Source organism: Dipodomys ordii, unplaced genomic scaffold, assembly GCF_000151885.1.
Source record: "Dipodomys ordii isolate 6190 unplaced genomic scaffold, Dord_2.0 Scaffold19, whole genome shotgun sequence".
NCBI lineage: Eukaryota > Metazoa > Chordata > Mammalia > Rodentia > Heteromyidae > Dipodomys > Dipodomys ordii.
The window spans coordinates 2,887,755-2,898,678 of NW_012267235.1; the positions used below are offsets into that span (position 1 = coordinate 2,887,755).

Consider the following 10,924-nt stretch of genomic DNA (forward strand, 5'->3'; position numbering starts at 1 on the left):
CCCCGGGCGGCCCGCGAGGCGCCCCCCGGGGCCTCTTAAAGAGACACGCACACTCAGCCCTGGGGAGTCCCCCGGGGGTGCCCGTTCCTAGGAAGAGGGGGGGGGAAGATCCAAACTGGTGGGGGGGGGGTGAGGGGGGATGGGAGGAGCAAGAGCTGCGAGCTGCTAGGCGCCGCTCGAGAGGCTGCCTGGGCCGCCCCAGCGCCAGTCTTCGATGATCCGAGAATATTCCTAGCTGGAGTTTGATGGGGATGAGGGAGGGAAGAGGGGGCGGCAGGGAAGGGGAGGAAATCAATGCACAGAGCGTTTGCAGCAGACCCTGGGGATGATTACAAGATGGTGGGGCGGGGCGGATGGTCCTCGGCTTTGTAGGTGGGATTGAGGTCTCCAAAATATAGCCTCTGCGCCAACGCTGCAGGATTCCCTGGGCAAATCACCCAGGCCCGGACCGCTACACCAGCTATGTACTCAGCCCAGGAAGACGTCCAAAATGCACACTTCAATGTACTCACATTCTTACAAGTAGGAAAGTACCTGTCCACACACGCGCGCAAACACACGATTTTGCAATGTATTCTCTGGGTCTCCTGGTTCCGTACTTGGATTAACTGGCTAAGAAAAACTTCCCTGACTATTTGTTCACTTCAACAAATCGCCTCGCCGACTGTGTGCAGGTGTGTCCATGCACAGCCCTCCCCTAAGAGCCGAAGCTGGAATTATGCAAAGCTGCCATTGATCCCACTGCACGGACCGACAGCGCAGCGCGGAACTGAAGAGTTGACTCTGGGCAGAGAAGGTACCGAGAGTGAACTAACCAAGATCAAAACCCCTCGGGGCTGGCGCCCACTAATGCACCGCTAGGAACAATTACGGGAGCCAAGGTACTGGCTCAAAAAAAAAATATATGTAGGAAAAGGTCTCCGAGGCCAAACTGCCCCTGCTGCTCTCGACCCCCGCACTGTTGGGGGCGACCGGTCTTTAAGCGCCAATCTATGGATGGCTCAGTGAGAGGCGCCCCGCGAGATCGGGTGGGTCCCCGTTGGAGGTGGGGTGTGTGCGGCTCAGCACGCGTCCGTAGGGCCGGGGCGGACGGAACTCACTTGTATTGGTTGTGCAGGTGGAAGCATCCATCGTGGCTGGAGCGTACTCCGTGTTATCCTTCGGAACGCGACCTCCAGGAACGGCCGAGGGTCCGCGCCCGAGCCCAGTTCGTGGCAGGTGTGTGATCGCTTAGCTTTCCCCGGCACACCTGGAGTTATGGCCTTCGATGTACACGGCACCACACTGGGCGAAACACACACACACACACACACACACACACAATGCCTGGCGGATGGGCAGGCTGGGACAGAAAACGCAGGCTGATTGCGGAGGTGGGGGGCGTCAACCACAGGTGCTCTGGCAGACACCCCGAATCCCGCACTCGTTACTCAGCATTCCTGCATTTGGGACACCTGCGTGTCCCCAAGACGGACACCAACTCGAGAAGTGTCTGGCAGCAAAGGGCATGCCGGTGTTTAGGAAGTACCGGATGCAGCGAAAATTCGTTCGGTCGCGGGTGGAAAAAAAATCCTTCCTCCGGGATGGGCCGGCGCGGTGCCCCCCCAGTGCCCCGCGGAAGGTGCGCTCACCTCCCCCGCCCCGAGGACCCGCTCTCCCGGCCGCCGGAGGATCCCGGGCTCGGTGGTGGACACAGACCCACGGGCTCTGGGCTGCGTCCAAGGCCTGCTAGGAACTGCAGGTCCCGCTTGAGTCTTCCTGTGAGCGATGGCACAGGCCGGAGGGGTCCCCACATTTCCCCCAACGCCAGGCCGCGTCCCCGCTCCCGCCCGGTCCGGTCCCCAGCAGGGCTCTGCCTTGGCTCCACTCACCGGCTCCCGCTACCTGGCTTCCGCTCCGGGACCTCAGCCTCCCGAGCCTCCCGACTTGCCCGCCCACCGGCCGGGCTTTCCAGCGCCCGCAGCCTCCCTCCGGAACGCAGAGACCCGGGGCGGCGACCTGGAGCCGGGTCGGAGGCCAGGCTGGGGCGCAGGCCAGAGCGGCCGGGCCTCCGGGCCAGGAAAAGGAGGGCGCCCCCTCTCCTCTCGGGAACGTGTCAATGCTTTGCACTTGGGGCCAGCATGCGGCCAGGGGGGCCTTCCCAAAGGCCTGGGGATCCGGGCGCCCCCCGCCTCAGGCCCTTTCGGCGGGTCAGGTCGTCCCTCCACGCTTTCCAGTCCTCGCGCAAGCTGCCGCGGGCGCGGGCGGCGGGGTGGGGGCCAGGCCAGGGGGAGGGGTCTCGGGGCCCGCCGGCCCGTCATTGGTTAATATTTTATTCTGTTGACATGTTTTCTTACTGCTGAGGCTTCCGACACCTTCTCCCCGGCCCCCCCTCCCGGCCAGAGCTTGGCCTGAGCTGTCAAAACCCCGCCCCCGGAGACCCACAATTGGTCCAAAAAGCGTAAAATCAGCAATCAAGGGGGGCCTGGCTCGTTAGCGCAGGGGATCCGAGCAGGGCAGGACATGTGAGATAGTCACAGTTTTCCAGAGATCACGACAAGATCTAACCAGTCGCGCGTGGTCCCCGGCGCCGGAGCCGGCCAGCCCAGCCCAGCCTCGTACAGAGCCCCCTCCGCCCCCGCGCCCCAAGCCCCCCGCGCCCCTTGAGGTGCGCGCGGGATTGGGAGCCGGGAGGAGCCGCTGCCGCGCCGGCCGCCCCGGCCGTCCGTCCTCCGCGCGCGCCGCCGCCCGGGCCGGGGGTCCGAGCCGCGCGCCCCCGGCCCTGGCCCCCGAGCGCCTGGGCCGGATGTCCCGATGAGAGAGCCGGCGCTGGCAGCCAGCGCCATGGCTTACCACCCGTTCCACGCGCCACGGCCCGCCGACTTCCCCATGTCCGCCTTCCTGGCGGCAGCGCAACCTTCCTTCTTCCCGGCGCTCGCGCTGCCGCCCAGCGCGCTGGCCAAGCCTCTGCCTGACCCGGGCCTGGCGGGGGCGGCGGCCGCGGCCGCAGCGGCAGCAGCAGCGGCCGAGGCGGGGCTGCACGTCTCGGCCCTCGGCCCGCACCCGCCCGCCGCGCATCTGCGCTCACTCAAGAGCCTGGAGCCCGAGGACGAGGTGGAGGACGACCCCAAGGTGACGCTGGAGGCCAAGGAGCTGTGGGACCAGTTCCACAAGCTGGGCACGGAGATGGTCATCACCAAGTCGGGGAGGTAGGGCGGCCGGCAGGCAGGCCGGCAGGCGGGCGGGCTGGGGAACAGGACAGCACCCACCAGCGCCGAGCCCGTGCGCTCGGCTCCCCCCTGCGCCCCCGGAGCCGCTGCTTCGCTCTAAGTTGACTTTTCTTGTTTGGCACCGGAGCAAAAAAATTTTTTTTTAACAAATCCGCAAAATGAAATAAAACGAAAATACGATCCTAAAGAATAATCCCAACCGTTCTGAGTTTCGAAGCCGAGGAGGCCCCGCAGCTCGGCCCTGGCGGGTCTCCCTAGCCCTGCGATCTCGCCTTTCTGCCCCCACCCCACCCCCCACCCCCCACCCCCGGTCGGCCTCCGAGTTCCAGGGAGATGCAGTGTTTTCCTGCTTTTCGGCTCCGGCCTTGAAATCCACAGTGGGACTCGAATCTTGCTATCCTCAGGCCGACTGCCGGGTTCCAGTACTGGATCCCGGGGGGGGGGGGGGGCCTGGGAGTCTGACCCCGAGTGTGGGGCTCAGAGCTCGGGACACACCGGTTTCCCCAGGCCTTAAAGCCAAAAAAAAAAAAAAAAAAAAAGCCCCAGTCTTGAACACTTCCACTCTTGATTTAGCCACTGGAATCCAGGCCTCAGGCTCACCCTGTTCCCCCGAAAGGCAGAGTTAGCCAGCATCTGGTAGGGACTATAACCAGTCCCCCAAACAAACACCTTCCAAATTTATTTCTAGAAGCTTCTGTGACAAGTATGTATTTTTTTCCTGAAACACATACATGCATGCACGCATGCACACATGACCCCCATACATGTATTTTCCCTGAAATAAAGGAAGATTCAGAAGAAACTGTGTCTTTCTAGAGGGCCTAGACCTCTTTCCTGTGCATCAGCGTTCATCTTAGATGGGGGGGGGGAGAGCGTGAAGATTTAAGCGAAAGGCCTCATAAGAGAGATTCATATTGGCAGAAATAGAAGTAACAACTGCAGATTGGGCAGAGCGTGTGAGGGGCCCAGGCAGCCAGGGGCAAGGAAGAAGGCAATCAGGGAACCTATAAGCAATGGGGTACTTAAGGGGGAGAGGGAAAGGGAAACAGGAACGCTCTGATATGGAAGAGCTGGGTCCCAATGGCATCTTCCCCCTTCCCTCCCTTCCAAGGCGGATGTTCCCCCCTTTCAAGGTGAGAGTCAGCGGCCTGGACAAGAAGGCCAAGTACATTTTGCTGATGGACATTGTGGCTGCTGATGATTGCCGCTACAAGTTCCACAACTCCCGCTGGATGGTGGCTGGCAAGGCCGACCCAGAGATGCCCAAACGCATGTACATTCACCCGGACAGTCCCGCCACGGGGGAGCAGTGGATGGCCAAGCCGGTGGCTTTCCATAAGCTGAAGCTGACCAACAACATCTCCGACAAGCATGGCTTTGTGAGTGAGGGCAGAACAGAATGGGATTGAGAAAGCCAGCACTCCCTCAGCAGCTGGGCCCTGGGATTCGGTCAGGGAAGCACTAGCCACCGCTCCTGCTTCTCCTCCCCCCCTCCCATGTCCCAGTCTTGTGGCTGAGGCCATCTGGGCCCCGGCCTCCACAGCTCTGCTCTCCAAGCTTGCAGAAGGCTAGATCCTGCCTACTGACCTAGGGAAGGATAGGTGGGTTGGATGAACTCCAGATTGCCCACAATTTCAGTTTGGTTAGGCCTTGGAGGGAACCTCTGCCCCCAGTCAAGCCAAAGGTAGATGACACCCCCGGACTGAGTACAGCAACCCAGGTCCTTGGAAGGGCATCCTAGTTTGCACCTATAGGTGCTGAGCTTGGAAGATCTACTCATGACCTGCCCCCGCCCTTCCCCAAGACTAGAGGATTTGAATGTTCAATCAACCCCCACCCCAAATATCCTGGGGTACCATCCTTCCTCTTACAGGCAGTTGTGCCCAATCTAGAGGGAGTATAGTGACTCTCTATTTCTTCTTGAGCCGAGGTCTCAGCAACTGTTTGGAAGAGGAGATTCTATGAGGCAAAAAAAGGGGGCTACAGACTAGGCAGGTCACTCCCAGGTCAAAATTCTCGATGTGTCATTTCTGGGCCTGAGTAACGCCAAAGGAAGGAAAGTTCAAAGTGAAGTTGGTTTGTTTTTTCTTTTCTTTTCTTTTCTGCTGTATTTTTGTTTCCAATCTGTGTGTCTGGTTGGGGGGAGGGGTGGAGAGTTCGCAAAGAAAGGAGAAGCTAAAAGAAAGTAATTGATGAGGAAAAAGAAGAAGAGAAAATATAGGTGAGAGAAAAGGGGGGGGAAGCAGCGACAAAATATAGATAGAAGGAGATGGAGATCAGGTCCCCAGGGAGTGAAAATATAAAAAAAAAAAAAAACCACTGGAGACAAGGGCTGGGGTGTGCCAGCTCACTGGTGCCATTCCCGCAGACGATCCTGAACTCCATGCACAAGTACCAGCCACGCTTTCACATCGTTCGAGCTAACGACATCTTGAAGCTGCCCTACAGCACCTTCCGCACCTATGTGTTCCCTGAGACCGACTTCATTGCTGTCACTGCCTACCAGAACGACAAGGTGTGCGGGGTGGGAAAGGGGCTCAGTCCAGCACCCACACTTTCCAACCTCCCCATCGCAAACCTACCCACCCTAACTCAGTCTCTCTCCCTTTGCTCACCACCTACCCAGGATCACCAAGTTTCCCAGCACCCACAGACCCACCCCCACACCAAGGCTCCCTTTTCCAAAGCCCTACACGTACACACATGCTCCCCCGGGGTGCGCTAACAGCTGGCACTCTTTGGGGCGGAGATGTTTACTTAGCAATTAGTAGAGACTCCAGCCCGTGCTGACATTTTTACATTTTATTCGTTTATTTCTTGGCTCGGAGATGGAAATTTAAATGGAAAGAGGGCGCCTGAGGCAATCTTCCCAAGCTAGGAACTCTAGGCTCAGCTTAGCGTCCACAGGGAAGCCAGAGACGGGGACAGGTGACACAGAGCCTGAAAATCCACTAAGACCACCGCCACCTCCTCCCCAGTGACTTGTCTGGGTCACCCCAGGCCCCAGACCTCTTGAGAGATACAGAGAAAATTCAGCATCAAGTAAAAGGGTTGTCTTTTTTCCTACTAGCTGCCCTCTATTCCTTTTCTCTAGTGAAGTGCACACACACACACACACACACACAGAGCAGGCCTGTGGCATATGTATTAGTGTCCAGTGAAGGAGAAGCTCCCAATGTCCACAGCAGCCGCTGTGTCTTTGTGAGCCCGCATACACATCCAGCTATGCACACACACCATTTGGAGTGCCTTAGATCTGGGTGGAAGCGTGTGAAGTTGTTTGATTCCCCGTGAGCACTTGTTTATTCTGTGTGTGCTTGACTGTGTGCAGCCCTGGGGTTGTAAGGGATTGCCCTTGCCCGAACCTGCGGGCTTGCCTGGCCGCCGCTGGGGCTGCGCACAGAGCCTGCCCAGGTGCGGAGCCGCTTAACCTGCGTGACTGCACTGGCCTGTTTGCTTGCCTGGGCGGGTTTGGACGCTGCGCGCATAGCCTGGGGCCTGTGTGCGTGGTTGAAGAATTCATTTCTTAAACGTTTTTGGAGGAGCAGAGATACTGGTCAATTCCCTCCAATGCCCACCTGCTGGCCTCGCCTGGGTGCTGCCCCCCCCCCCCGTCAGGCTGGCTCGCACAAACCCTCAGGTCTCCATCCTAGGTCCCCCTCTCGACCTTCCCGCAGCGGCTGACCTGGGGTGCCCTCGGGTCAGGCTGCAAGAGCCAGGTCCTGACCTAGCGCCGCCTCCTTGGTCCCCACAGATTACACAGCTGAAGATCGACAACAACCCGTTTGCCAAGGGGTTCCGGGACACAGGGAATGGCCGTCGGGAAAAAAGGTGAGGTCTGAGCCCCAAAGGGCGGGTGGCGCATGCGGGGGGGGGTGGGAGCGGGCGGAGGAGAGGCGCGCTGATGCCCGGTGTCCATCCCAGGAAGCAGCTCACGCTGCCCACCCTGCGCCTGTACGAGGAGCACTGCAAGCCGGAGCGCGACGGCGCCGAGTCGGACGCCTCGTCCTGCGACCCTCCACCTGCGCGGGAACCGCCGCCCTCGCCGGGCGCGGCGCCCAGTCCCCTGCGCCTGCACCGGGCCCGAGGTGAGTTGTGCGGTTGGTCCAGAATCGGGGGGGGGGGGGCGGCGGGGGAGGAAGTGCAGAGTCGGGGCAGGGGGTGGAGGGGCCTTGGGGCGCCCAGCTGGCCTTTTGCTGGCGATCTGCTTCTTTGAATGGCCTGGGGCGAGGCGGCCGGGGTGTGCCTGGAAGGGACCGTCAACCTGGATGGACGCCCATGGAGGGCGGCTCTCGGTAGCCAGGCGGCCGGCTGGATGGTGAGCTTGGCCCCTTGTGGGCTGAGAGACTCTGGCTACGAGGTTGCCTCTGCGGGACTCAGTTTCCTCCACTGTCAGCGTTGAGATCTTGGATTAGATGTCCTGCAGCTGCCCCTCGCTGCCTCCAGAAGTTTCTGCGATCGCATCTCCCCAGAGCCGGCCTCCCTAATGCCTGCGGGGCCCAGGCACCGAGAGCGGGCCTCCCTCGCACCTGGGCCCAAGCCCCGGTAACCGCGCGCCCCTGTCCCCGCAGCCGAGGACAAGCCCTGCGCCGCAGACAGCGACCCCGAGCCCGAGCGGCTGAGCGACGAGCGCGCCAGCGCGGCTCTAGGCCGTAGCCCGACGGGGGACAGCACCAGCCCCCCTCGATTGGCCGAACCCGAACGCTCCCGGGAGCGGCGCAGTCCCGAGAGGGGCAAAGAAGCGGTGGAGAGCGGCGGGGACGGCCCGTTTGGGCTGCGGAGCCTGGAGAAGGAGCGCGCCGAAAGCAGGAGGAAGGACGAGGGGCGCAAGGAGGCGGCCGAGGCCAAGGAGCCGGGCTTGGCGCCACTGGTGGTTCAGACGGACAGTGCGTCCCCGCTGGGCGCGGGACACCTGCCCGGCCTGGCCTTCTCCAGCCACCTGCACGGCCAGCAGTTCTTTGGGCCTCTGGGAGCCGGCCAGCCGCTCTTCCTGCACCCAGGACAGTTCGCCATGGGCCCGGGCGCCTTCTCGGCCATGGGCATGGGTCATCTGCTGGCCTCGGTGGCAGGCGGTGGCGGCGGTGGCGGAGGCGCGGGGCCCGGGACGGCCGCGGGGCTGGACGCAGGCGGGCTGGGGCCCGGGGCCAGTGCAGCAAGCTCCGCCGCGCCCTTCCCGTTCCACCTCTCCCAGCACATGCTGGCATCTCAGGTAAGGCCGGTGAGCTGCTGGGCTGGGTGGAGGTGGGCAGAGGGTGTGAGGGGCGCCAGACCCTCCAGGAGGCCAGAGCTCCCTCGAGAGGAAGAGCGGAAGGTCGCTCTCCGGGATACCTAGGTGCAGGGAGACTCACTTCTATGATCTGGCCCGGAGGAGTTGCTTCTCACTCTCGTGTGGCCTTGGCCAAGTGCTTGATCTACTCTCCCTGGGCCTGTTTCCTTCCCCATACCCCCAGTCAGGAGTGAGGGCAGCAGTCAAAGTAACCCGGGACTTGGGCTGGAAGTTGGCTCAGTGGTAGAGCACTTGCCTTGCATGCATGAGGCCCTGGGTTCCATTCCTCAGCACCACATAAGAAGAAAAAGCTAGAAGTGGTGCTGTGGCTCAAGTGGTAGAGCTCTAGAGCTGAAGAGCTGAGGGACAGCGCCCAGGCCCAGAGTTCAGACCCCTCTACGGACCAGCAAAAAAAACAAAAATGACAAAACAAAATAACCAAAACTCCAGACTTACACAGATTCCCATTAGTGGGTTTCTTTTATGTGCACCCTTCTGGCTCAGACACTTGCCTCACCATCAGAGCTGAAAGGCTAGGGTGACTGGACAAATGGAGAAGGAATATTCACATTATTGTCAGGACAATTAACCTCCAAAACCATCCATCTCCCACACATCCCTTGCCTCTTTTAGGACCTCTAGGAAATCCTTTCTTTCTCTCTCTCTCTGTCTCTCTGTCTCTCTCTCCTCTCTCTGTGTCACACACACACACACACACACACACACACACACTGAATCCCTTCAATTCTCCCAGGAAAGATGACTGAATTCCCCAGATCCTTGTTGAAACTCTGAGCTCCCAGGAGAGAGTTTATGAAAATGTGGCCAGGAGATCCCAAGGGGAGGGTGGCCTCTTTGGTTACTTGGGTGGAATATTTCCCGTGGAAAGGTTTGGAATCCCTTCATTCATTTTCTTCCCTCTGAGGTTTCTGGCAAATTAAGCCCTTGAGATCTTATCGCAAGAGAAGGAAAATAGGAGTTCAGGTCTAAGAAAGTTCCTTTGGGTTCGGGAGCTAATATGTTTAAAGTCTTGGGTGTGAGTGTGTGTGGGGGGGGTATGAAATGAGTTTTTATTACTAGTTATACAAATGGGGTTACCGTTCCACAAGTCGGTTACAAGGCTTCTTGGTGAACATCACCCCTTCTTCCCTTCTCACCTATTCCCCCTCCCCCATCTCCACCCTCAGGTTTTAAGCAGAGCTCAGCATCAGAGTATGTGCAGGATTTGAGGCACCAATATCACATGGTTGTCTGGGCTGGAGACAAGTTTCTAGAGAACAGAGTCCAGGGCTTGGAGAGTTAATCTGCACTGATGACTCTCCCCTAAGCTCTGATGATGACCTTGGGCATTATAGAGGTCATAGGGAAGTCAAGACTTCTAGTCACATCCTGGTCAACAGGTGCAAAGTCAGAATGGGGGTGCACAGCATTAGGCAGGGGTCCTTTGGTATAGCTGCTGGCCAGAGTATCAGGTCTTGACTGACAGAATGGCATCTTGAGAGATCCAGAGCCTTCCTCTCTCCTGACCTGAGAGGCCAGATCTGAAATGTTCTGTGTGTCTCTACCCACTCGGAAAGGGCATTTCCCCCCTCCTGACTGAGCTGCCTCTGCTTCTCCTTGCTGGAGCCTGCACCAAGGCTCCTCAGGTACTTAGCCAGGTCACCCCTCTGCCCTCCTGCCCACCCCACCCCCACGGGCTGGGGGAGTGAGCCATTATCTCAAAGGTCACATAATCTCCAGCCCCGGCCTGGTGAGTTCAGGTTTGCCAAGGGGTTCCTGGCTGCCCTGCGCTCTGCGGGCAGCATTTGCATTCCCTCTCAGCTGCTGAGGAGGGGCTGCCAGTTCTCTACAGAATATTCGGACCAGTTTATGAACTGGTTGTCATTGGTGCCCTGCTCTTGGCCAAGGCGGGAGGGGCGGGCAGGTGAGCAGGCAGGAGACCTTAGCAAGCTCCTCCCCCAGCCTGTGCTCCGGGGCCGTGGGCACACACTGGGTGGGGGGAGGGAGGTGGGGGTAGGAGGGCTGTTGGAAATGGGCAGAACCCCCTGACAGCCACAGCTGCCTGCCTACCACCTGGCCCGGTGCCTACCGCGCTTCCTTCCTTCCCTCTAGGCCTTTGCTCTGCCAGTTCGGCCACCTGGGCGTCCTTTCCCTTGCCCCTACCAGAACGCTGAGCACAGAACTTGCACCCTACCCCGAGTATGGGTGCGCTTCTCCCCCTGGGTTTGGCCATGGGCACCCTATGACCTCTGGATTTATATGTCCTGACAGAGGAGGGCTCGGATGCTCCATCGCAGCATCCAGGCCGTCCCAGAGACACCACAGGCGGGATGCCTAACCCTGTCTCCTCCCTGTCTCTTCCAGGGAATCCCGATGCCCACGTTCGGAGGCCTCTTCCCCTACCCGTACACCTACATGGCGGCCGCGGCCGCTGCCGCCGCCTCCGCGC

At 59.9% G+C, this 10,924-nt stretch overlaps 1 protein-coding gene across 1 annotated transcript in view; it reads left to right on the top strand.

Moving 5' to 3' along the window:
• The first annotated feature begins 2,318 nt into the window (after window positions 1-2,318).
• The window catches only part of Tbx2 (T-box 2), an 11,591-nt gene continuing 2,985 nt past the window's right edge, over window positions 2,319-10,924 (top strand). The window contains exons 1-7 of the mRNA XM_013013083.1: window positions 2,319-3,188; window positions 4,321-4,588; window positions 5,578-5,724; window positions 6,964-7,040; window positions 7,134-7,297; window positions 7,781-8,418; window positions 10,840-10,922. Coding sequence (XP_012868537.1) covers window positions 2,794-3,188; window positions 4,321-4,588; window positions 5,578-5,724; window positions 6,964-7,040; window positions 7,134-7,297; window positions 7,781-8,418; window positions 10,840-10,922 — 1,772 coding nt within the window. The 5' untranslated portion in view covers window positions 2,319-2,793. The remainder of the gene's footprint in view (window positions 3,189-4,320; window positions 4,589-5,577; window positions 5,725-6,963; window positions 7,041-7,133; window positions 7,298-7,780; window positions 8,419-10,839; window positions 10,923-10,924) is intronic.